The following is a 26,872-nucleotide window of genomic DNA, read 5'->3' on the forward strand; positions in this document are numbered from 1 at the left end:
TAAAAAAATATTAGCCAACAATTATCCTTCATTAGAGTAATAGATAAAAACGCTCATTTATGAATATTCTTTTTTTTTTTTTTTGGCTACAGACTTTGGTTCGGATGCGGTCTCTTCCAATTTTAACCAAACTAATTAGCAAGAGATGGCAAGAGATGCAGGTTCTATTCCTACATCTGTCTCTACGTGATCCCACTCTTGTTACTCCCATCAGCCAGCCTGTGTTTTTGCCTATGAAATGCTGGTGTTAGATTAAATATCTAGGTTCTTTTCTGATGGTCTGTCTTTATAAGCAGAACGTTTACCAAGTTAAAAACACATCAAAATTTATCCATCACAGTTCCGATATTCCTAACTATTGGCAATAGCCAGAGAAACTGAGCTAAATTCTAGGAAGGTATTTCCTCATCAGGAACAATTTTCAAAGTCATCATTAATGGTACAAGAGGCTGATGAAATGCCAAAGCAACAGTATTATTCAGGCTTGATGCTACTATACAGCAATACACATATTCATAGGGAAAATGAACTTGGTTTGATGAATACAGCTATTTATCAACTTGAAAATTTAACAAGCTGTGTGGTTTTAGATGAATTACTTACCTTCTCTGTGTTTTTGCTCCCTCTATTACAAAACAGACACAGTAATAGTACTAACTTTCATAGGGTTGTGAAAACTATATTAGATAGTGCATTTAAAGCATTTAGCAGATGCCTTGAAAACATTCTCAATACTTGAAAAAATCTTTTTCTAGAAACCTTAAGTTATAAAGCCAAACCTATAAGTCAAGAATAAAAAGGAATTTAACATAATTATTTTATCTCTATCATCCACTAAGGGAAAGGACCAGGATATGTCTGTCACATCAGATGATTTGGGGATGAAGTAATTCTAAACAACATGGTAGAACTGTCTGGGAAAGTCCCACCTATTCTAGAAACAAAAACTTAACATTTGTTCTTTCACCATGTCAGTGAATACAATATATGATAAATTCCAACAGACCCCAATTCAACTAGCATTTACCAAGTGAATGAAACTGACAAGGCAGCAACTATGTAAATTATATTTTATTATTCAGAGTTTCGGAGAGATTAAAATAGGTAAGAATAAAATATGCAAGCATCTGCTTTTCATTTCAAAGGTCCACAAGAAACTGACATAAAAACAGGCAGTTACAAATGTGCAGAAGCCACAAGTTGAAGCAATCACCTATATATAAAACAGCTAGAAATTTACTAGCCATTTTAATATCCCCATGAAGAATCTGAGAAATGTTCTCTATTAAGAACATATGAAATCCACTCTTAAACAAAAAAAGTTTGTTCAAGTGTGCGTTGGTGGTACAGTGGTGAGCACAGCTGCCTTCCACAAAAAAGCCTGCTCATTAAAAGAGGACACCCCAAGAAGTGTCATGATACATGCAATTCACTTTCAAATTATTGTTCAGAGCAAAACAATAATTTAAAAAAAATTAAATACAAAGGTATGAGATATAAACAGATAAAGCAAATATGACAAAATAATTACTTGATGAACAAACTGTTAACAAGGTTGTTCATTATTATAAGGTCTAGAGGATTGTACAGGCCTGTTCTTTGTACTGTTTTAGCTCTTCTAGATGCTGAAAATTCTTAGGACAAAAAATTCAGAAAGGAAGTTGACATACCGTTCTAAGTTTAGAAGTATAACTGAAATCAGTCTCTTCCCTTAAATATTAAATATATTTCAGTAATAATCATATTTTATTTGAGGTGTTTCAATGAACTATAAAACCAATCAACAGAGTTGAGATATACATAGAATTGTCTTTGAATATAATAGAAGTTCCTGAATATAATAGGAAGGGCTTCTAAAATTTGTTTCAGCGTGAGTTCTTTCCACTGGAATCCATTAAAGTATCTAAATCTTGCAGATTCAGTTACAGCTAGTAAGCTTAAAGTGAGGGAAGTTAGTTCTTGGCTTTTCCTTTTTTTACAGGAAGTTGACCTGTAGCTTCTAAATACTTATTGATGAGGTCTTCTTGTGTGGCCGGTGAACATGGCTGATATCTGCAGTACTCCATTGTGTATTCTCCCTTTCCCTAAGAAATTAAAACAACAACAAAAGAGATTTTGTTTGTTTGTTGTGGTACAACTACCAAGGAAAAGTCATGCAAAGACAAGATTTCACATATTTGAGTGCTGTGTAGGGTGGTTTCTTAAAGAACATTAAAGTAAAGTTTAAACACCTGCTTACCTCTGTGCATGACCTAAGTTCAGTGGAATAACCAAACATATCATTTAGAGGGACCTGAAAACAAACACAGTAGATATTTTAGTATTGTTTATTGAAAAATATTTTAGAAGAGATTTGTAATTCCTTTAGACTTAGGTTTCTACTAACCACTCTTGATTTAAAAGAATTAAAAGACGGAGAAATCTATTTTTGTTTTACTGCAAGTAAAAGCCTTATTTAAAAATAATTTCATTTGAGGGGTGCCTGGGTGGCTCAGTCAGTTAAGCATATAACTCTTGATTTTGGCTCAGGTCATGATCTCATGGTTTATGGGTCAGAGTCCCATGTAGGGCTCTGCACTGACAGCGTGGAGCCTGCTAGGGATTCTCTCTCTCCCTCTCTCCCTGCCCCTCCCCAGCTCAGGCGTACTCCCTCTCTTCCTCTTTCTCTCTCCCTCCCTGTCTCAAAATAAATAACACACACACACACACACACACACACACACACACACACACACACACACTCATCTGACAGTCACAACTAGAAACCAAATCTTTCTGTTTCACAGGGTGGACACTACTGACGGCCTTCTCTCCTCAGAACCTCCACACTCTGGCTGTAGCTCAAGCACTGAGAAGTGTTTCTCCCATGAAAACGTCAATACAGCTTCCCTCTGGACACCTCAATATGCTGATAGTAGTGTGTTCTAGGCGGCCTTATGTAATGTGATATATGCAGGCAATGGACTTCAATATGATCCCAGTAAATCAGGGAGAAAATGATAAAACAGCTATACAAATAAAGCTTATAATGAGAAAGACACATAACTATGTAAGAAAACGACATATTCATAAAGGCACACATAAATCTTATTTTTAGCTTAGCAACTTAAGAGTTGGTCTAATAGCAAATTATAAAAATTGCCACACATATCTAAGCCACAAATACAACACTCAAGTAACCAGGATAATGTGTCAATTTGCTCTACACTGTCCAAAAACAAACTTTCATTTCCTTCTGTGGTTACTAAAAGCAAGATTGTCAGTGACCAATAGTACTTACCTCTGCATACAGCGTGAAATAGTCCTCAATCCCATCTTGTCCTGTGATTACCCCATGGCGCTTGTTAATTCCCGCAATCACTGGTCCCTGAAATTCATTTGGGGCTATGACTTCCACAGACATAATAGGTTCAAGAATACATAATGTTGCATTTGCCAAAGCTGGATTAAAAAAAAATTTACAAATTAGTTTATTAATCTTTAGACAAATGGTAACTCTTTTCTACTAGATATACAAAAAGGAAATAGAGGGTGTCCTCCAAAGGTATACACATGAGTGACAAGGTTAAAATATTTGACCTGGACTTTTTTCTAGTAGCAGTAATAGTCCCTCCCCTAAACAGAAATTCCAATAAGATAATACATAATTATAGTACTAATATTTCTATTACTTTATTTTCATCCTTAAACATTACTAAGCTGCAGAGAATAATATAAAAGAGGTCTTCACGCAACATTCAATCAAGTCCTTTACCATCTAAACTATCCAGTTGAGGGTTACTTATTTTCTCCCTCTGAATACTTTCAGGAATAAAGACAACCAACTGTTAAGTCTTTGACCAGATAAACTGATTCTTTATGGTTGGTCCCTAGAAGATGATTATTTTTATCATCAAATAACTTTTATCATATATTTGGAGAAAATTATCAAGTCACACCTGAGATCTGTCTTTCCTTTTCTAAACAATTCCAACATGTTATTGAGAATCAGAAGACCAGGGTTCTAATTTCTGCCCTGTCCCTAATAAGTTATATGCCCCTAATAAGTTATAGGCCCCTCATAAGTTTCTGCCCTGCCCCTAATAAGAAACCAGGCCTCAAGTTTCTTCACCTGCAAAATAAAGACCCTGGATGCTAAGAGACATTGAAGCATTAAAATGTGTATGTCCAATGTGTGTGTCCAGGCTGCTTTTTTATCCCCTTTAATATGTAACCAGAATACTTCTTACTGTGACAAATGCTGACTGAGGTTTAACTGTAACAATGTGAAGAGAACAGAATAAAATTTCAAACATTCATATTTAAATTTAATGTTATGATAGTATGGAGTATTACTTCAGCCTTAGACTGGATGAATTATCTCTAAATAAAAACTGTAAGCAAAACACAGAAAAGATGTCAAAATATTTTAAGATAATCATAGTTTTCCCAGCATTAATTTGTTTATAATTAATTAGCAATCATTCTTGTATATTAATTAAAGCACTTCTCCTAAAGACACTCTTAGCTTAAGTGCAATAACTATAAGGAAGGCAATTTAATATACTTGGATCTCTTTGAAATATTTTCTAATTCAAATCAAAGCTCAGACCTATCTTTGACTAATTAGTCCTAATTAGTGAATTTTGTTCTAAAAAAGAGAAATAACTGAACTTTGCAGACTCCTAAGCTCCATCATCTAAGCCCCGGAGAACCCTATACAGACATCTAAAACAGCAGACTAACAATTCTATGCAGTAGAAACAGCTCTATTTCTCATGACGTCTTGGGTTCTCACAACAGCAGAGCTTCCTTGGCTCTAAATAAATGCAATTAATGCAGAAAAAGGCACCCAGGAAGATGTGTGCAGACAAGATTTAGTACACACTATCTAGTATTTTCCATAGGTGAGTAACATGAAAGAGCTAGATTGTGAAAGGGTCAGTTTTAAAGGGAAGGAAGGGCTAAGTACACAGTGCCCATACTTAGTTGTTGAGGATGTCCCATCCAGTTCTCAGTTTCATATTCTCACATCCTGCTTTTCTCCTTTTACACCCTTCTTCCTCCCTCAATTCACCGGCTGACTCACTTCCAAAGAATCTTGTCCTTACTCACGCCTTCCTCTAACCCCCTGTGACAACACCCCAGAGATAATTCACCCTGCTAGATTCAATAGTCACATGGCAGCCAACTCCTAAAAGCATTTTTTTCTTCAAGCAGATCCACGTATGTGGTCTACGGCTTTTTACGATAACAAGTAAAGATACCAGTATCAGCGTGGGAACTTTTAAGCCTGAAGTGGTGGGCAGGGGGGATATTATTTTTATTTCAGCCCACCAGGAATAACACCAGGATATTATTTTTTATTTCAGCCCGCCAGGAATAACACTGATAACACCAGGCCAGATTCTGAAGAAGCCATATGAGGCGGTAGTCAAAGGCTAGGACTTTTGTCTGGGGTTTAACTCTCAGCTCCGCCACTATTATGTAACCTTGAGCCATTCAATTAACTGCTCTGAGTCCCAGGTTTTCTCAACTGTAAGGTCATTGTGAACATTAAGATATGCTCAGCATAATACATACCACATAAGTGATCGATACATGTTATTGTGACCACTTGAGGCAAGAAGCTGGGGAATGGGTGGCATGTCACAGTACTAAGTCAAAGGTAACGTGAAGGAAAGAGTGATTAGCATTCACTGCCCAAGTCTGCATGTTCAAGTGTTTTCAAATACATTCTTATATTTAATTTTACATTCTTTCGTTTAATACTGTGGAATTACTATCTCCAAGCAGCCTGGGGGAAGTTCAATGCAATGACTTGCACATCTCCACACAGTAAATGTGTGGAGTAAATGTGTAAAAGTGCAATGACTTGCACATCTCCACACAGTAAATGTGGAGCAGAGCTGGGATTTAAACTCAAAGCCCATCACATAATGGGGCAGGAGATCAAAGAAAGGGGACTGTCAAGTTAAATGAGCTAACCCTTTTTTTCCAGGCTTTTCTCTTGTAGATTGCCACAAGTGTGATGTTTCTGGGGAGACCAAGCATAGTTCTTTTTGTAAAACCTGGCCACAGAAAATGATGGCAATGGTCACACCTGTGGCCAAGCAGAACCTCCAATTTTATATTTCAGTTTTAGTTACATCACTGATTAATCTCCGGGACGAAGTTTAAACTGTGACTCAACACAGTTCCAATTTTCATTTTTTTTAATGAAAACATACCTGAGAATTTGAATTATTTTTCTTCCAATTTTGATAACAGAATAGCTCATAAGCCTCAGCTACCCTGATACGGGGTTCATTTATTAACGTTTTTACCCCCAAACTCTCATATGGCATTCAACAGAGGAATGTGAATGAAAAGTTGATTTTCTTACTGAACTAAGAACTTCCTTTTACCCCTACACTTTTGTCTTTTAGTCATGGGTGATTAAGTAACAGATGGGGAAACAGCAAAGTAATTAATTTTCATGCCAGTATCCTGCTTATTTACACATTTACCTGGCAAAAAACAAAATTCCCAATTACCATCTAGTGCACACCCACCAGGCAGTTAATCACACTTAAATAATTAAAAAAGCAAATGGCACATATTCAACTGTTTAGTTAATATTCACATACAGACTGTTTTCATGGATATGTATGTGTATATAATGGGCATATATATCTACATTTAATTATATTTCATACAGGAGCAATTAAAAAAAGATGATAAGGCTAGTTGTTAACTGACAACCATACCAATTATCTGGCTTTGGGTAAATTCTATCTTCAGGAAAGCTACCAATTTCCAGTCAAGAACCAGCATAGAACAATTGATGATTTCTAACTTAACTGTAGTTGTAGAATGTATCACAATATATATGTATATCAAATCATCATGTGTACACTTAAAATATCTTACAATTTTGTCAGTTATACTGCAACAAAGCTGAAAAAAGTACATAAAGTGATTATAACTAATTTGTCTATCTTAATATATATTAAAGTGATAAACATCCTAGAGGGGAAGAGATAGGTGTTTTAATGTGAATCATGCCTAACAAAATCTTATTTTCTTTGTGACTTAATTTCCCATTTTCCTATCAACACAATCTTTACATTATGACAAGATTTCCAAACCACAGATTTTGACTGCATTTTTTAATAAAGAAAATGAAGGATTTTCTCTCCTATTCACAAGTGAAAAACTAAAACACAAATTATGAATGGCTTCCACTGGTTTAAGTAATATAAGGAATTAGAGCCTGGTCAAGAAATGAGCGACCTTCTCCAACCACTGCCCCACACCTGATCATAGATGCAAATGGAAGAACAACATGAAATCGAAGTCCAAAATTCATACAGAATCAATAAAACTGTGATTTATAGAATGCTTAAAAATGTGCTATGATTTATCTGATTTTCCACTGTCCATTTTGATACTCTTTGATAAAAATATTTCTGAGATGTTTTGTGAATCATAATATAATTGCCCTGTGTTAAGACACTTATGGACATTATTAATAATGACTACAGAAGAGATGACAAAGAGAATAAACTTTCTGGGTTCAAGATACAAGTTTCAAGTTCCTTTGTTGAATAACCCCGATGTGAAATTGCTGTGTTACTTGCTTTTCTCTTTTAAAAGCAATGGGTCAGGGGCGCGTGGGTGGCTCAGTCAGTTGAGTGTCTGACTTCGGCTTAGGTCATGATCTCATGGTTTGTGAGTTCGAGCCCCGTGTCAGGCTCTATGCTGAGTGCTCAGAGCCTGGAGCCTGCTTCCAATTCTGAATCTCCCTCTCTCTCTACCCCTTACCCGCTTGCACTCTCTCTCTCAACAATAAACAAACATGGAAAAAAAAAAACAATGGATCAGATATATTTGCCATTGTTTAGGTTTCTGGTTCAACAGGGTTTTAATACACCTTTATTCTGTGCGAGAAAGGGTCACAATGTTAGCAGTTTTGCACAAGGTCTGCACTGTAAATAAAGTTTACCGAGTTCTTTCAAAATACTTTGCCATCCTCAAAATACCTAAAAGCCTACAATATCATACATAAGAAAATTACTTATAAATTATGGAATTCCTGACATCTAAATAAGTCACTAAAAATAGCATGACTGTAATGTTTCTATAAAATATTTCTTAGAATTCCGATCATTTCTATTTTCCCTATTAAAAACAGAACTTACAGATTATCTATAAATTTTAAGCAGACAAAAATTACTAGATAATTTATGAGAACAAGGTAGGCTTTTAATTTTGTAAGAAAGAGAACACAGCAACCTGTCCTCACTTCGATTCTATAAATATATGCCCAGAACCTGCCATGTTCCCTGGTGGGTTGCCTAGTGCTCTGGGGGGACAAGACTGAAACCGAAGGCAGGGCTGCCCTCTGAGGCTCTGATGGTCTATCAGGGAAAACAGACACAGTGTTGGAACAAGTGCCAGGACTCAGAATACCTTGTTTGAGAGCACCTTCTCCTGCGCGGATGAAAGAGATTTCATTGGAATCAACCATGTGATGTGCCCCATCTTGCAGAACAAACCGGAGCCCAGAGAGCTTGTGACCAGAAAGGGGGCCTTTCTCACAGGCATCCAAAAACCCCTGTTAATGAATGAACACAACCTCTGGAGTGAATGGATTTCACTTGCAGATGAATTACCAAGAATACCCAAACATTTTACTGTTTAGAAGTTAAGCATTTTTATGAATACTACATTTCATCCCTCAAGAAAAAAAGAAAAGTTTTAAAAAGTTCAACACCTTAACTATTTAAGTTTTATCACTGTGGCATCTAGATGAACAATACCTTGGAAAAGCATATCATTTAAAGGTGTGAGCTGTTTTAAAAATGATGCTGAGAGTGCTAACCCTTACCATCTTCAGGAATTGCATACCTGTCATAACCCATTATACAGACAGTCTGCTCTTAATCTTAAAAGGAGGAAACAGAGGAAAGGCAAGTAAGAGTACCTCCATCAAAACTGGCACTGGCTCAACAGCTATGACCTGAGCTCCGACCATACACCCATCCCTGTTGCGCCTCATTGGCAGATCATACATTATAGCTTTAGCATTATATACGTCAGTAAGAACCAGAATTCAAAAGTAATTTTATTTTTCCTAATGCAGTTCTTTTTTTAAAATAAACAGCCTCACTGAGGTATGACTGATAAATGATAAACTAAACATATTTTAAAGGTATAATTTGATAAGCTTGCAATTCTTTTTCAGTCATTTCACTTAAATATTTGTAGAGCTCCCCCAATTCAAGTTAGTTTTTCTTGGCAATCACATGGCTGCACATGCAATACAAGGTATTTACGACACTGCAAGACTGTACACTCTGTATGTTGAAAAAAATATATGCTCTCCTTCACCTACATTTATCTTGGAGAATAGAAGACAACTTAAAAGTATGAGAATGACAAAATATTGTCTTGAAATTAAGTATAATGAATGAAATACACTGATCCCCCCAAAAAATGCTTCCTCCACTAAAGCCAAAATTAAAATCTATTAGTAAATATTTCTAAGTTAAAAGGGTAAATGAAAACCTAAAAATCTCAATCTATGAGAACAGACAGTTGCTGAAGGTTTACAACAGTCTTAAAGCCTGTGACCTGATAAGCCAACAAAGCTCTAACCCCTTGTATGTGCAAAGCACTTGGCAATTTACAAAGAGATGTCATAGAGTATTATCTGGTCCTCAAGTTTGTGAGGGATTGAGGTTTAAGTATTTTATTTACTCTCGGTTGAAGAAACTGCCTCTGAACACCATGATTTACCAAAGATGACATTAATAAGTAGCAGAGATGACAGGAGAACCGAGATGGTGGGAATCTTAATTATTGATTACAATTAATGAGGTAGGTTCAATTTATCAAAAGAAATATAATAACTATGATTAAGAAACAATGACTTCCCCCACATTGTCATAGCATATATTTATAGCTCTTGAACTTAATGAATTGAAGATTCTAAATCAGATGGAAAGCTTAACAATCAGATAAAGAAGCAGGACTGTAACTAAAATGAACTATGGGAGACAATGTGATAGAAATATGATTTGAGGGGTGCCTGGCTGGCTCAGTCGGAATAGAATGCAACTCTTGATCTCGGGGTTGTGAGTTCAAGCCCCACGCTGGGTGCAGAGATTACACAAATAAAACTTTTAAAAAATATATGATTTCATACCTTTATTAATAAGCTTGTTGAAAAAAATGTAAGAAAGTTATTTTTGTTTTTACCTTTTCTACTGCAGGCACAAACTGCTTTGGAATGTTTGCCCCGAATGTTTCATCTGAAAATTCCAACTTAGTGTAGTTCTCTGGGTCCAGAGGCTCCAGTACACCTATCACTTTTCCAAACTGGCCTGCACCACCAGATTGTTTTTTATGTGTAAATTCAAACCTGAAAGTGATTTGGGAGGAAAAAAAATTTAAGACAGCATTATGTAATTACCAAAACGAAATAACTCCTACTGGTTTAAATGAAAAACCGCATTTCACCATTTTTACTTCTTCTTCTTTTTTTTTTTTTTTACGTTTTTATTTATTTTTGAGACAGAGAGAGACAGAGCATGAACAGGGGAGGGGCAGAGAGAGAGGGAGACACAGAATCAGAAGTAGGCTCCAGGCTCTGAGCCATCAGCCCAGAGCCCGACGCGGGGCTCGAACTCACGGAACGTGAGATCGTGACCTGAGCTGAAGTCGGACGCTTAACCGACTGAGCCACCCAGGCGCCCCTTTACTTCTTCCTTTGAACATAATGACCTTGCCATAAAACTTCATTACAAAATTTATTTAAAAAGTCATTCTTTCCTGGGGTGCCTGGGCGGCTCAGTCGGTTGGGTGTCCGACTTCACCTCAGGTCATGATCTCACGGTTTATGAGTTTGAGCCCCTCGTTGGGCTCTGTGCTGACAGCTCGGAGCCTGAAGCCTGCTTTGGATGCTGTGTCTCACTTTCTCTCTGCCCTTCCTCCACTCACACTGTGTCTCTCTGTCTCTCTCAAAAATAAAATAAATTGGAAGAAAAGTTCTCTCTTTCCTGTTTTTACTTGGAGTAAGTATGGCGGCATACAACACCAAAGTAATTCATGGGTTTAATTATGCCAATTCTTTACTTCATAAGTAGGAAAGTAAAAGTATTAAAAGTCCATCTAAGGTTCTTGTTCTTGTAACCTACATTCCAAAGAACTCACCCTCTTCTTTTGGAATGCCTCCCTTCCCTGGGACACAGTGTTTTCTTCTTAAATCTCCACAACTGAAAACAGTCACTTGAAAATAGGAGCTCTGCAGTTAATTTAATCAGATGGTTTCTATTTGTGTTTACTACTTGGAAGTTATGGAGTGATAGAACACCAGAGAAGAGAGTTGCAGATGGATAAACACCCAAAAAGAATAATGGCAAAATAATGACCAACATTAAGTAAGTCATTTAAAGAGACACATATATAGACAGCTCAGTGTTTACTTCAAACCACTAATGATGACGTAAAAAGAATATGCACTTTATATGCATATTAAACATTTGTAAACATAGACTATTTCACTGAAAAAAAAAATGTCATGAGTATCTACTGTCTGCAGGGCATTTCTTCCTTTAAAATGAAACCTTCCTAGGGGCGCCTGGGTGGCTCAGTCGGTTGGGCAGTCGACTTCGGCTCAGGTCATGATCTCACGGTTCATGGGTTTGAGCTCCCCATCAGGCTCTGTGCTGGTGGCTGGGAGCCTGGAGCCTGCTTCGGATTCTCGTGTGTGTCTCTCTCTCTGCCCCTCCCCTGCTCGCTCTCTCTCAAAAAAAATGAATAGACATTAAAAAAAATTTTTTTTTAAATGAAACCTTCCTCAAGACCCTAAGATGAAGGAGGCCAGCCGCTATCAAAATTATCTCAGATAACTGCAGGTAAATGGACATTAACGAGTGTATTACATACAGATCTGTGAGTGGTTTGGAAGAAGTAAATGTTAATTTTGGTAGGAGATGCCAGCTTGGAATACGCAGATTTCATTAAAAGCCTAAGTGTGAATGTGCCTGATAAACTGCCTTTATATAATATTCCAGCTGCCAAGACTTTCAGGATGGGCTGTGAAAAACAAAATGCTGAAAGGTTAATTTTCCTGGGAGGGAAAAAACCATTTTTCAGAACTAAGAGAACAGAAGCAGAAGAGAAACAGCTGCCAAAGCACCACAGAATTACTGAAGGGATTCCAAAACCATGGTCCACTGACAAATTCTTGGGTATGCACAAGTTCTCTCAGACATTTAAAATTTTGTTTTCAACTTGACATAATAATATAACATCTGTACAAATATATTCTCGACCCGTGCTATCTATAGGTTAATCACTAACCAGGGATGCTTACATTTAAATTAAAATTTTTTAAAAATTAAAAATCCAGTTCCTCAGTTGTACTAGTCACATTTTAAGTGGTCAACAGTCAAAGGTGGGAAGTGGCTACTGTCCAGGGCAGCACAGACAGAACATTTCCATCACTGCATGAAGTTCTATTGGACGGCACTGCTCTGAAGGACCAGTTCACAAACAAGTAATATATGCAGTTGCAGGGACCGTGTTTGAATCGTAACTAAGCAGATGCCAAATAATGGAACACGTAGGTACCAGGCTGTGCTAAGCAGTTTTTATGGACTGTTTTATTGACTCTTCACCACAAACTATGACGTGTGTACAATTTCTATCACCATTTTACAGATGAAAAGCCTGTGGTCAGAGAAGCTAAACAACTTGCCCAACATGATACGGCTATTAAGCAGCAGAGCCAGGATTTGCACCAAAACCAATACTCTTAATCAAACATTTTCCTAGAAGGCTAACAAGAATATAAACTTATGTAACCTGCAAATGATGCATTCACTTCAAAAGGTATTAGAGGCTGGTACACTAAGACAGACTTTATAATAGCTCAAAAAAGAAGTGAGAGAACTAAGACATCACTTGGTAGGCAGCTAATAGGCCTGCTGAAGGTAAAAGAACCCATACCTGCCATCAGACCACTAGCATGCTGTGAAAGGCAATTTAGTTTTGGCAAAACATCATCTCTCACGATAAAATTAATGTTAGTTAGAACTGTGTTGGTTTTATCTCTATTTTGTAGATTTATTTTGATTTTATTGTTGTACTAAGGTTGCAAGCCATAGACATTTTTACTTAGTTTTATGTTCATGTAGTTATATAAAATTATAATAATTTACCTGATCCCGGAGGGCCACAATGATTGTTACTTTAAAGGTAGCCCATACATTATTCAAATCTGAGGATAACAGACTTTTGACTAACCATTCATAAAGCTTTAGTAAATAAGATTTGAAGGACTCAAGTATAGGAATGAGAGTCTCTTAATGCAGTTTATTTAACATCCAGGTAAATAAATGTTTTATTTAAATGATTTTAGTAATGTTAAAACATTTTAAAGTGATAATTTAAAGTTAAGTTTTGAAGTGATAATTATACTTACAAAAGAACATAAATTAGCATGTGTGCTGTTAATGTCTAATATGTTACAACCTACATAATTAGCTTTGACCTGCAAAGATAGTAACCATACTCATGAAGCTTCAAATGGTGACTTTATCTAGGAAACTCACATATTGTATTTCTCACAACTCTAACAGGTAATAGCCAGGAGATGTTAACTAGCAATTGTGAAACTAAAAATGTTATCAGCAACAAGCTCTTTCAGTATCATCAGAATGTACTCAGCCTTTCTTTCCTGGACATTATCATAGAAACACATGATTCAAACAATTCACACACACACACACCCCACCCCCACACACATAATGAAAACCTAAGATGTTGACTGATAGATGAATGACTCACCTCCTCACCCCGCAAAAAGGAAAACAACCTTCAATTTTTTTGAGAAAAAGCCTTAAGAGGAGAAACTAACCCTTCATCCCCTACTTACTTGACAGCTATTGGCTAATATAACTAGAAAAGACAGAAATGCCTCACTCCTTACGTTTTTAAAAATATATACTTACTCCAAATAAGGACTTTATTAGTAAATTAAAGAGGGTATTTGAGGAAGACAATACATTACAAATACATTTTTAAACTTATTTTTAAAAGTGCCACAACATATATGATTACCCAAAGAATCTTCAAAAATCTATTTTGAGGAAAAAAGCAAAGAATCTTTATTTCCAAGCCAACAAGCTAAAGTGAAGGTTTGGCCATACAGATAAAAAGGAACCTTAACTTCTTGATCTAGAGCAAATCCAAACAACATCCAGGCCCTTGAAAACTAAAACAAGAAGGTAATTAAGAAAACTGGAGAATGAAAATGCACTGTCTACTGAAAGTTTGTGCTTGCTTAAGCAGCTTTAAAAACTCTTGCCTTTGTTAGAAATTACTTCAGTGCAGTGCTTTAAGTTAAGTATGTTTTAATTCTTAAAAAAAAAATTTTTTTTTTTGAGAGAGCAAGCAAGCGAACAGGGGAGGGGCAGAGAGGGAGAGACAGAATCCAAAGCAGGCTCTGCACTGTTAGCACAGAGCCCTATGAGGGCTCAAATTCACAAATGGTGAGGTGAGATCATGACCTGACCAGAAACCAGGAGTCTGACTTAACCGACTGAGCCACCCAGGTGCCCCTATGCTTTAATTCTTAAAGTAAAATTTTCAAAGTGATTAATAAAGTAAGAAGCATGGTTTATAGCAAAACCTCATTTTTCTAAGGTTAGTAAGGGAGAGAGGGGTGCGGGTGTATTTTTTTTTTCTCCTGATCCCCATTAATACTATGGTTTGCAGTTTCTCATACCCTGATTGGGCAGCATTGGTGCAAACCCCACAGAAAGGGGGGATTAAACACAGCCGGCTCTTGGACTCTCAGAATGGGAAGAAGAAAGTAGTAATGAACTCACTACCTAGAGCTCCTTTGCACTTTGTCCCTTTGCACACAAGGAAGGTGTGCTCCAGGCTGTGAAGCAACCATACTTCTTCCATGGAGAGGAAAACGGAATCCCCAGAGGCGCTCCATAAAGGAAAAGGATAGAAAAGCCCTCCTGGAACTTCAGTAAAGGTGAATGAAAGGAAGACGTCCCTGCCAACCTAACCCACCTCCCCACACCTCCACCCCCTCCAGCCGGAAAGGAGGCCAGGACCCTCGCCCTGGCCGGAACCAGCGAGTAAACGTGGGCAGCAAAAGGGCGGTGCCGCAGGAGCCAGCGCCCCGCGGCAGCTTCCCGAATCGGAAGGAGGGAAGGAGGAAAGGGGGGGGCTTGGGGGGGGGGGGGCGGTAGGAGCTGGCGAGCCTGCCCACACCCAGCCCGAACCAGGCGTGCCGACTCTTCCACCTCAGCTACCCGGCAGGAGCCTGGACCAGCGAAGCCCCGGTTCTGTGCACCGGTTGGGTCCCGTCCCTTAAGCTAGAGCCTCAGAGCCTCGGTGCATTCACCCGCCCGCCGCTCACCAAGAATGGAAATCCCCCCGACCCACTTCCCGGCCTCCAGGGCGGCCTCGGTGGCGGAGAATTGCATCAACTACCAGCAGGGGACCCCCCACAAGGTGTTTATGGTGCAGACTATCAAACAAGCCAGCATGGAGGTGAGTCCAGCAGACGGCAGCGGGCGGGGGCCCGCACCTACTCGCTTTCCCTCCACTCCGGAGGGTCTCAGCCTCTTTCTTCGTGCGACTTCCCTTCCACTTCACCCTTGCCCGTTTGGGGACTGGGCAAGTCTAGGGAAGTTAACAGTTCTGGAGATAGTTGCCACTCCAGGGCAGTGAGGGCGGTTTGTTTTTTTCTTGGCAAGGCAGAGGCCGTTTTTTAATAGGCACTATTACAAAGAAATGGGAAAATGTTCTAAATGTGGGGCGGCATTTTACCCTTTACAGAGTGAAACCTGTAGGAACCATTCAAAAGAACCTTAAAACTGCTACTGTGTTTCTCATCTACTACGCTAATCTGAACAAAAACTCGTCTTCCAAACGATTCTTCTTTGCCTAAAATTTAAGAACAATCCTTACCAGACCCTTTGACCGAAATGAAGGGGAAGCAAAAGCAAGAGAAACCGACAACCAAAGTCAGAGAAAAGCATTCTGGGCTGAAGCGTTTCTTTAATTACCCAAACACCACTGCCACTGACTGCTGTAAAAGATGTGCTCCCTCTGGCAAAGGGTTACATTAAATGCTTACGGCCAAAGTTACCACTAACCAGCCTTGTTTCCATTTTACTAAAAGCTTAGTTATCTGATATAAAATACAACTAATAGGCTATAAGAGCTGACAGGGAGTAGATGTTACTTCAAAACTGCACCAGATAATGAGGTATAAACTCTTAATTGTATCTTTGATTCAAAAGTGAAATACCTAAACATTTGTCTTACTTGCTAAAGTTTCATTTTGTAGGTCCACTAATGTGTAAGTAAAAATAATACTTAACATCTCTAGCCACTTTGCAGTAATCTGCCCCAAAATGGATTTCACCTTCATTGAACACGATTTGGAAGGTACACAGGGCTTTCTGAAAACCTTTTCTTTGGTATATCCTGTTTTTCGTCTTAGAATCAAAAGATGTTTCACAATTTCTTTTGTAGAGAATTTAGGATCACAGATCCAGAGGCTGAAGTCCTCTGATGATTAAAAGTGAATTATAACCTGTATATATATATATATATATATATATATATATATATATATATATATATATATATTTTTTTTTTTTTTTTTTTTTTTTTTAATCCCCTCTCTGTTCTCATCCAAAATAAACCTGATAGAGGACTTCCTGAATCTGAAGTTCTATACATGGTGACATGCCTTTTTCAAGGTCTAAGGCTTTGATCATTTACCCCCGCCAGTCAGCCCTCTGCCCCCAACCAAATGAGAGTGTATTCTTCCAACAATACAAAGAACTGAGTTACTGTTGTAATAACTCATCACGTTTTCTTAATAGGATATTCCAGGAAGAGGACATAAGTATTGCCTTAAATTTTCTGTGGAAGAAATTATCCAAAAAGTAAGTGAAATGTCCTTTATTATTAAATAAAATTTGATTCTAGAAATATTTTAGATCACCTTTGCTGATAAAATCGTATTAAGTTGTTGTGAAATCCCTGCCTTGAAAAAAATAATGACTATGCATAGGTCAGATTTTATGCTTTTTAAAATATATTGAGATACATGAGGTAATTCTATTGAGCTAGTTAGCAAAGACTCTACACATTTCAGTTCAAATAAATTCCCTTAAAAAATGTTATATACTCATAGGACAGTCTGAACTTATGCCTAATATGAACAAGTGAAGTAATTTACTCTCCAGTCATTATCACTTTCTTATATGTCTGCCTTTCTCATTCTGTTTTGGATTTATTTGAAAGATATTTATGAGCAATAAAATGACCAAATGATACCACCATGTCAGATAAGAATCTTTCAGTAATGGGGCAAGGAAATTTTAAAAAAATACATTCCTGCCAAATAATCAGTGAGACAAACTTAAAAGAAAGGAACTGCAATTTGTAACATGACCATCTTGAAATTTTATAAAAGCTTGCCCTTTTATTGAGCATAATTCAGAAGAGATACAGGCTAACATGAGATTTATTAAAAGACATCTAAGCTGCTAGACAGCCATCTTTCAAAGCAGAACCAATGCTACATTTTCTAACTTTATATGTAGATAAGATTACTATATCTGGGTTTGAGAATATTTCTGTTATTTCAGAAGCAGAGAGTGGAGTAACAGAAAGACTTAAAAAGTAACCAAAGGCTAGAGGTAGTATATAAAATCAGACTAAAATCTAGCCTTCCAAGTGGACACCCCATTAATACTGAAATAGTTAAAGTTTTAAGAAGAACTTATAAGATTATGAAACCCTGTAAGTTACAAAATAAGTTATCTATTTTAGATATCTTTAAGAAAACTGTAGGCCACACCCAATTAGATACCTCTGTAATAGACACTCTGAAGTTTCAAACACCATTAGAAGGCCAACACTTTTAATGTTGTACCTCAAGAATGACAGCTAGTGATGGATGGCCTTCTACATGTAAAGATATTTTGCAAAATGTTTCAAACAGCAAGTTACACTGAACTGTACAGCTGAAGTACTTTACCCTCTAACGGGACAAGATACTGCACCAGAAGTCAACTTCACTTTTGAAGGAGAAATTGGAAAGAACCCAGATAAAGAAGATAACACATTTTATCAAAGACTCAAGTCTATGAAGGAACCACTTGAAGCACAAAATATTCCAGGTATATAAATATGGCATGGAAAATTTCCTTTCAACTTTAAGATCAGTATTAATTATCCTCAAAACTGTTAGATGTTAACATTATGTTGGAAATAGACTGGCCTTTGCAAAAATATTCATTACCAATCTAATTCAACAAAAAAGGGCCTTGCAACTTTGTAGATCCAGGGCTTAAATTATATTCTGTACACATTTGAAGGAAACAAAGACATGACTTAGATTTAGATTTTCTTAAAGGTTAATACTGCATATATAAAGTAATTCCATTTATCATATAAATGTTTCCCTCCCCAGACAGTTTTGGAAATGTATCTCCAGAAATGAAGCCAGTTCGACATTTAGCCTGGGTTGCCTGTGGTTATATAATATGGCAGAATTCTACTGAAAACACATGGTATAAAATGGTAAAAATACAAACTGTCAAGCAAGTGGTAAGTGATTTGTATAACATATACTATTAACAAAGTTCATTTTACAGAAAGTGTGATGATTTATAATTGGATAAACAGTGTTCCTTTAGTCATTTTATATTAAAAATAGTGAGCCTGTTATTTTGAAGGAATGAGACTTACAACCAAGGCTAAAAACAGTGAAGCTGCAGTTTCCAAGAGAGTGAAATATTGAGTTATAGGCAGTACAGCATTCAGTTCTTGTGCTCAGCTTAAAACATTGTATCTTTGGCAATCTAAATTTTGTGTTCAAATTTCTATAGGTATGCAATACTGAAACTACCTCTGTTTTCCTCCTCTATTGAAACGGTGGTGCCAGTGTTACTCAGAGACATGCTGGCGTTTTTTTGCCCCAGGGATCAGCCGGAACAAAAATATTACCATCTTAATCTTTGTGAGGCTTGCTGTATATAAGTTTCTGTTATAACCCCTTTAGCCATAATCTACAACCTCCGTTTCTTGTTGATAGCCTGGTGTTCCAAGTCTGATAGGACTATTAAGAACTGCCTCTTTTTAGACTTTAAGGAGATAAAGTCAGCTTTACATTTTAGCCTTATTAAGAGGTTAAAAAGTCAACTGTTGGTATGTAAAAGATATAAAGAAAAACAGTACAAAGAAACCACAACAAACAGTCTGAGCTCTGTCAGTGAAAAGGACTTTCCACATGACTTGTTTTGGCTTGCTGGTAACAAACTACAAGGCAACTGGAGCACCTTTGCTCCACAGGCTTTTGTAACCACATGATATCTACGGGCACTGGGGGGCAGAACACCCTATCACAGTTGTCACAACATGATGCCAAATCCCTAACAAATCTACAACAACATTTTCAGAAACAGCCTTTTTCTAATGCACTTCTGTAGATATCAACTTTGGTTACAACATTCCTGTAGGGGTACTGAGGCCTCAAATAATTGAGTAACAGGTCCAGGTTACAGAAATTATACAGTCATAATCATGGTTTTCAAGGCATGTTTTTGTAGCAAAATATACACAAGACAGTACTAGTAGTTTTATGAAAGAAAACTCCTGTAACCGTTCATCCAAGTTTTAAAGCATTAACTAAAATTTCAGCAGAAAGGTTTATTGCACATTTATAATCCCTGTTAACCAAAGGAGCCACAGCAGCTCGTGATGTCCCTCGGAGGCTAGGGTTTGTTTCAATACATTGATGATAAGCCAAGAACCTTGTACAGCAAATCTCTGGTGAATGTAGTTTAAAGTCTGTGGATGCAGTATTTCTGTGTATATGGTGTACATGGTATAAATACTTTGTGTGTCCAAAGCAATAAGCAGCACAAAGCTTTAATTATAAAACCAGATAACTACATTCATTAAGTTTCACTATTCTCAATTTTTAAAAAGAAAATTTCTATTATAAAATTGGTTTCCTTTAATGTAAACACTCATTCCAGTAGTTTATCCCTTAAATAATGCTTTTCTGCATAATGGAAACATTAAGGAATCTTAAATGACGCTCTTTAATCATAATACTCTAAAGCAGCTACCGCAGCCCAGAACCTAAAAAGGGTACACGAAATTCATTTATTTATTCTGTGAGAGAGTGTGTGTGAGTGAGGGAGGAGCAGAGAGATAGTGAGCAAAAGAATCCCAAGCAGGCTTCACACTGCCAGGGCGGAGCCTGACACGGGGCTTGAACTCACGAACCATGAGATCATGAACCGAACCATCAGGCGTCGTCTGCTGAAAAGACTGAGCCACCCAGGCACCCCAAGGGTACACAACTTTTAGAGTACCAGGTGGAAAATCATGATTTTAAAATGTAGGTTGAAATAAAACTTACTTTATAAGAACACAGTTTATCTGATCAGGCTAAGTAAATTATAACATTCAATTTTTTAATTTTTACTTATTAAATGCAAGTATTATAATCATCTAGTAATGAAAGCTCAATTTTAAAATGAACATATCATTTCTGCCAAAGATATGAAGTTTCAAACACCAGGTTTTTATTTTTTATGATAGCAAAGAAATGATGACTTCATTGAATTCGACTACACCATTCTACTTCATGACATTGCATCTCAGGTAAAGTACCTATTACCTTTATCTGATGGGACTTTGAAAACGGAGACTTGTAGCCACAGCATATGCCTAAGTCATAATTCTGACTCTAAGTAAGAATTCATGTAAATTAAAATAGATACCAGGCTGAAGTATATTATACTGGTAGCCATTTAACTTCTTTTATGCTGTTCTTTGTAAAGACTATTTTGTCCTATAAACCCAACACTGTTTTCTTAAATGTTTTCTGAATTTTATCACAGCGTTAGTTTCCTTTACTTGCAGGAGATTATTCCTTGGCAAATGCAAGTTCTCTGGCATCCACAATACGGTACTAAAGTAAAGCATAACAGCCGTCTGCCAAAGGAAGCACAACTGGAATAAATGAAGATCCTAACGCTGGATGAAGTGTCAACATGCTTATAAATGCTGTGTATTCCATATCTTCATGGATCCCTAGCTTATGGGGCCAAATTGCAAAGCTGTCACTCTGTATAAATGTCTTCATTACAGTATAGAACTATACAGATTCTGTAACGGTGTCATGATGTAAAAGTGTCCCAATACTAATAGTGGTATGTATATCCCATAATAAAAAGCTTCAGTCCCAGTCTCCTAGTACGTTTGTGTTGCATACTTACGGGACGGGGGCAGTAATGGTCTCCCTGAAAGCAACCTTTGGCTTTCCTGTGACACAAGGACAGCCATATTCTCTTTCCATCCTCTAAAAAGAACAGGGGAGATAATATTTTGGTATGTTTAAAAAAATAAACTGAAAGAAGAACAATCTTAAGAATCTTAACTACCTCTGAAGCACTTGTCTAAACATAATAGATAAAAAAAAAAAAAAAGACAAACTTTAAATCACTTAAGTATCTTAGAAAGGTTAGAGACATGATATTAAGTAATACAAACTGCTTTTAAAGATTTTATGTAAATGAATTCTACTTAAGACTCATGAACTTACCCTTACCTCTAATCTATCCACTAAAACTTCACACCTTTTTTCTATACTATTACATATTCACTGGAATGTTGTCAGTTTTCTACTGTCTTAACTTCTAAAATGTGATCACAACCAGAATTTTTAATCGTAAGGCATACAGCTTTTGTTTTCATTCACAGATACAGAAGAACTTTCCTAGGAAAATATGGCCCATCTACTCTATTATCTATATTCTAATGATCTTCAAGCACTAACTTGAAAAGAAAACAGGCAAGAAATGGCCTGAAGAGTGGATACTGATGGGCCAACTTCCTCAGCAGGTCTCTCCCAACAGGAGGTCTCCCTAAGGCTGGGTCCAGAATTTACCTGACCCAACTAACAATGACATAGGGAATGGATGGATGGTCTTATCGCAAATACTGAGCCTTGATTCTAGCAGTCTGCAATATTTTACAAATAAAAGGATTCAGAAATCAAAAAGAATTAACTTGTAACACATAGTAACATTTGTAACACAGTATGCCACATCTGGATAGAAACCAGAATGAAGTCTGAAGAACTACTATTAGTTTACAGTCATTAGACTGAGAACTATTGACTTGTAACAAAACAGAAACATAAATACAATGAATTTAAGTTAATTTTCTTGTTATTCATTACCTGAGCATAGATTTCCAGGTGTAATTCCCCCATTCCAGATACGATTGTCTCTTTGCTCTCAGTGTCGAAGTGGACTTTAAATGTAGGGTCTTCTCTTGTAAACCTGCTAATACCTTTTGAAAATTTTTCCAGATCATTCTTTAAAAACAGAAAGTCATTACACATTTTACTAAGCATGATAAGCAATAGGACTGTTGAAAGAACTTTACTGAATGAAATCAAATACATTAACAGCTAGGAAATAACAATGATCCCCACCTAGCTCCTAGGCCATACCCTTTCAATATTTATTTGAGCTTGGACACCACACAGTCAAGACAGCAGTGAATGGCTGGCTGATAGAATTCTTTCTATAACAAGATAGAAAACAAGAGTCCAAGACTTACCTATGCCCTTTCCTATTCTCAGATATACAGAAACTATCCACTTGTGGGGAAAACTGCCCATGAAGGGGAAAGAAGAACCTATGTTACTGTTACATTTTAGAAATCCTATACACAATCAAAGGAATCAGTATATTTACCAAGACTTGACTGTAGCTTCAAGCAGAACAGTTAAGACCAAGAATAAGGCAAATGCCACTGTGGGACTTCCCCCTTTCAAAACAACCTGCTTGGATGTGGCTGGATGTGCCTTTATTCTTCTTAGATGTAATTCCATACATGGTAAGCAGAATAATGGTCCTCTAAGGATATGCCCTAATCCTCCCAAACCTGTGAATTTACTTTATGAGGTGAAGGGGACTTTACAGATATGATTAAGGTTACAGACACTGAGATGGGGAAATTACCATGAAGAATCTGAAGAATCTTTAAAAAGGAAGAGGAGTACAGAAGGTTAAGTCAGGGAGACAGAATGAGTGAAGAAGAGGCAGAAGACATTTGAAGCACAAAAGGGACTCATTTCATGGTTGACAGCATTGAAGACAAGACATAAGCCCAGGAAGATGGGCAGCCTCTAGTGACCGTCATCTGGGAAATGGGGACCCCAGTTCTAACAGCCACAAAGAGCTGGATTTTGCCAACAATCTGAGTTAGCTAAAAATAAAATGTCCCCTGGAGCCTCCAGAAAGGAAAACAGCTCTGTCAATACCTTGATTTTAGCCAATTAAGAACTACCTCAGATTTCTAACACTGTAAAAGAATATACTTGTGTTATTTTAAGCCACCAAGTTTGTGGTACTTTCTTAGCAGCAATAGGAAACTAACACACCCTGGATCACCAGTATTTAACAGCTATCACATGTGCATGGAATCATTCTATATGTGTATGCTCTGTGTATGTTCCTCACTACAATGCTGCAAGACAGAATTATCCACATTTCACAGGTGAGGAAACTAGGTGTAGAAAGGTGAAGTGACTTGCTCAAGGCCACAGAGCTAGTGCATGGCAAAGCTGGGACTGAATCCTGGGTCAGTCGATCTCTGAAGTCTCTTGCCTTTTCGCTACACTATGTATTTTCAACTTACTAGAAAATCATCCCTGCCCCACTATCGAGATTCACAGCTTTATGCAGTGACTTCATTATTTGAATTAAATTTGACTTTACTCCAGCAAGCAGATGGCCCTAAGACACCAAAAAACCTTTTAGATACTGATGCCTTTGATTTCCCTCCACTGTTGTGAACTATCAACAGTTAAATACCTTACATAGACTCTAAATTAGGAATGAAGAAGCATAGTATCATTAACTTCTGTCCCTGAACGTTCTGAAGGGAAAAGCAAACAATTTTGCAAAGTACCTAGAACTGTGGCATTTCACTGTGTGGTAAGATGCAAGGTTTGCCTTTTCTCAAATTTCTGATATGGAAGGATTTAATGTTTCTTACTCCCTCAACATCCTCTTTTCTGTATCGAGAAGGGTCTGGAAAATCTCATTTCCTCAAAAAAGAGGAAGTAGTACCTGTTAATGTATTCACAAGACAATAAACCAGAGTATGTTCTGTAAACAATAGCTCCCAAATGACAAGAGGTCATAAAATGTTCACTCAATGCATGAATGAATTCACTTCAATTTACGATATTAACATGACTATTATGAATGTCAAAGCAACTTTAAGACTCAGTTATGACAGCAATGCAAATTAAACCTATTCAAGCAATTCTGGTTACATAAAAAGCAAATGACATCAAGTCCAATCATAGAAAGAAAAACAGTCTTGTTTTAGGCTTTCCACATTATAACCAGACATGTACTTCCTAACTACCACAAATCCAGAGATGTATTATAATCCATGAGGCAATTATTCTATACAGTAATCTAATGTACTTCAGTGGGGTTTTACTACAACTTAAGACAAATGTCCCTGTTTCCCCTTTTCATTCCTTTATGATGTGAATCTAGGAAAATATTCTTATTACTTTGGAGCTAGTGATACTGTAAAGAGTTGGAAAGCACAGTCTCGTACCAATTTTAATACCACCAATTTTTTCAGATATAGTGTGAAAAGTAATTACTACCAACAGACTGGTTGTTTTTTTTTTTAAGTTTATTTATTTATTTTCAGAGAGAGAGAGAGTGAGCAAGCAAGTGGGAAAGGGGCAGAAAGAGGGGGGGAAAGAATCTCAAGCAGATTCCACACTTCCAGTATAGAGCCTGATGTGGGGCTCAAACCCACGACGCCACAAGATCATGCATGACCTGAGCCGAAACCAAGAGTCAGACCCTTAAGCAACTGAGCCACCCATATGCCCCCAGACTGGTAGTTTTAAAAGGTGATCTCGGGGCGCCTGGGTGGCTCAGTCGGTTAAGCGTCCAGCTCTTGATTTCAGCTTAGGTCATGATCTTGTGGGTTCCTGGGATTGAGCCCTGAGTCGGGCTTTGCACTGACAGTGTGGAGCCTGCTTGGAGTTCTCTCTCTCTGCCCCTCCCCTGCTTATGCATGCATGCTCTCTCTCAAAATAAATAAACATTAAAAAAAAAAAAAAAAGGTAATCTCAATACCAAAAGAAGAAATAGAGACCATGAGATTGCTGGTTATCATAAGATACTATATGCATTGTGAGCTCAAGTTTTTACTGTGATATACTGAGTTTGACACCCATCTCCTACCTTGTTAGAAGGCTTCATTGCTATTGAAATGACAGGATCAGGAACATGAATTGACTCCTAAAATATTTTTTAAAAGAACAGAGAAGAATTCAAATACAGTACTGTTTGGTCCAGGAATGAATTAATTTTAATGTGCTACTTACAAAAGTATAAATACTAGTCAACATGTTTAGGCTAGACGATATATAGTGTGATATATAGTGTGGTCTGTTTCATATTAAATGTATCAATATAATACATTAATAAATGCACACATTTACATTATCTCCTCCCTCCCCAAATAACAAAAATAAATTATTTATTAACTGTTTAAGACCTCTAAGTTTACTGACACATTCAGTTTAAACATAATCATAATGAACCCAATGCCAAGATGTGGAATTTCTTATTGGCTAGTGGCTACATGTACTGTTGCCATCTTTTGATAAGTTACTTTATTTAATCAAAATATACCATGACCACTGATAAAACAGAGAAAGGGCACTAGATTCTTTATACGTATGATACCTCATTCAATCAATCACAACTCTGACAAGCAGATGTTATTATCCCCATTTTACAAATTAAATTATTAAGGGCTTGGAAAGAAGACAAAATAACTTGGCCAAGAGTCAGTAAGGAGTATAGGGCAAAGGTGAGACTCTAATCAAGGTCTATTTGCTTCAAAGCCTAAGCACTTCCCACAACCTCCAGTCCCTCATATTATTAGTGACAAATATTTAGAGAAGGCCTTATCAATAATATTTGTTTACAAAACATGCCTCTTCTCTAGATTCCCCCCAAAACCTGTACAGATTTTGATTTTTTTGTAGTATCTTAAGTCAAAATGTAAAACCATAGATATTAGAGAATATTTATTTTATACAGAAAAACTAAATTATAAAATTATGACTGAGTCACATAATACAGGAACTATTATAGTGCTCATCTATTAGGGATAGACCAGTTCTTATGTAAAGAACCCACTATAAATTCCTTCACTGCAAATTCCTATCCCCCTGTGTATTCCTATTCTTTCTTTACTGAATTCAGCTTGAACAGATGATTTTACTGTCAGAGAGCCTGCTCTCCTACAGGCGCAAAAAAGGGAAATGAGTGAAGGGGATTCACAGGCAGGAACTACTCAAGCATGCTCTTTCCTTTGGGATCCTTCAGCGATGAAAAGCCATTGAGTTCCACAGGGCAGCCTGTCTGCAGTAAGACTGTTTAGTTGCACCTCTCCTTCAAGCAGGGTTCTACTCTGTTATCCCCTAGTCTACATGTTCCAGTTCTCTGGGGGGACTGAGGCAAGGGTCCACTCTGGCTGCTAGATTAGTAAGTAAGGGGCACTCCACTGGGACCGGCCTGATTATGGCAACAGGAATTAGAAGGGAATCCCCTATGGGGAGGCAGATCTTAAGAGCAGAGGAATCGGCACTACACAGTCCCGGTGTATCTAGTGAAGAGTTCTCCCTCCATGCTAAACCTAACAGGACCGTGGAATTATTTTACTAAGAAAAACCAGATAACTTACAAAGAGCATTTGTCTGACATCCAAAGAGTCACCC

At 37.3% G+C, this 26,872-nt stretch overlaps 2 protein-coding genes across 2 annotated transcripts in view; one reads left to right on the forward strand and one right to left on the reverse strand.

The window, feature by feature from the left end:
* Positions 1-1,053: 1,053 nt before the first annotated feature.
* Positions 1,054-26,872, reverse strand: part of GFM1 (G elongation factor mitochondrial 1) — a 45,720-nt gene continuing 19,901 nt past the window's right edge. The window contains exons 11-18 of the mRNA XM_042955641.1: positions 25,326-25,382; positions 22,274-22,411; positions 21,309-21,391; positions 10,225-10,387; positions 8,434-8,578; positions 3,281-3,441; positions 2,240-2,293; positions 1,054-2,084 (exon numbers count right to left, since the gene is read on the reverse strand). Coding sequence (XP_042811575.1) covers positions 1,953-2,084; positions 2,240-2,293; positions 3,281-3,441; positions 8,434-8,578; positions 10,225-10,387; positions 21,309-21,391; positions 22,274-22,411; positions 25,326-25,382 — 933 coding nt within the window. The 3' untranslated portion in view covers positions 1,054-1,952. The remainder of the gene's footprint in view (positions 2,085-2,239; positions 2,294-3,280; positions 3,442-8,433; positions 8,579-10,224; positions 10,388-21,308; positions 21,392-22,273; positions 22,412-25,325; positions 25,383-26,872) is intronic.
* Positions 15,230-21,277, forward strand: LXN (latexin). Its single transcript, XM_042955642.1, has 6 exons — positions 15,230-15,543; positions 16,890-16,952; positions 18,017-18,194; positions 18,488-18,624; positions 20,629-20,691; positions 20,953-21,277. Exons 1-6 carry the CDS (start codon positions 15,415-15,417, stop codon positions 21,049-21,051), a joined length of 669 nt encoding a protein of 222 aa, XP_042811576.1. The 5' UTR covers positions 15,230-15,414; the 3' UTR covers positions 21,052-21,277.

This window comes from Panthera leo, chromosome C2 (genome assembly GCF_018350215.1).
Source record: "Panthera leo isolate Ple1 chromosome C2, P.leo_Ple1_pat1.1, whole genome shotgun sequence".
Taxonomy (NCBI): Eukaryota; Metazoa; Chordata; class Mammalia; order Carnivora; family Felidae; genus Panthera; species Panthera leo.

Coding starts and splice junctions, on each gene's coding strand:
- LXN (XM_042955642.1), top strand. CDS start 15,415: ATGGAAATCCCCCCGACCCACTTCCCGGCCTCCAGGGCGGCCTCGGTG. Junction 16,953..18,016: donor TGGAAGAAATTATCCAAAAA/GTAAGTGAAATG, acceptor TGTTTCAAACAG/CAAGTTACACTGAACTGTAC. Junction 18,195..18,487: donor TGAAGCACAAAATATTCCAG/GTATATAAATAT, acceptor TTCCCTCCCCAG/ACAGTTTTGGAAATGTATCT.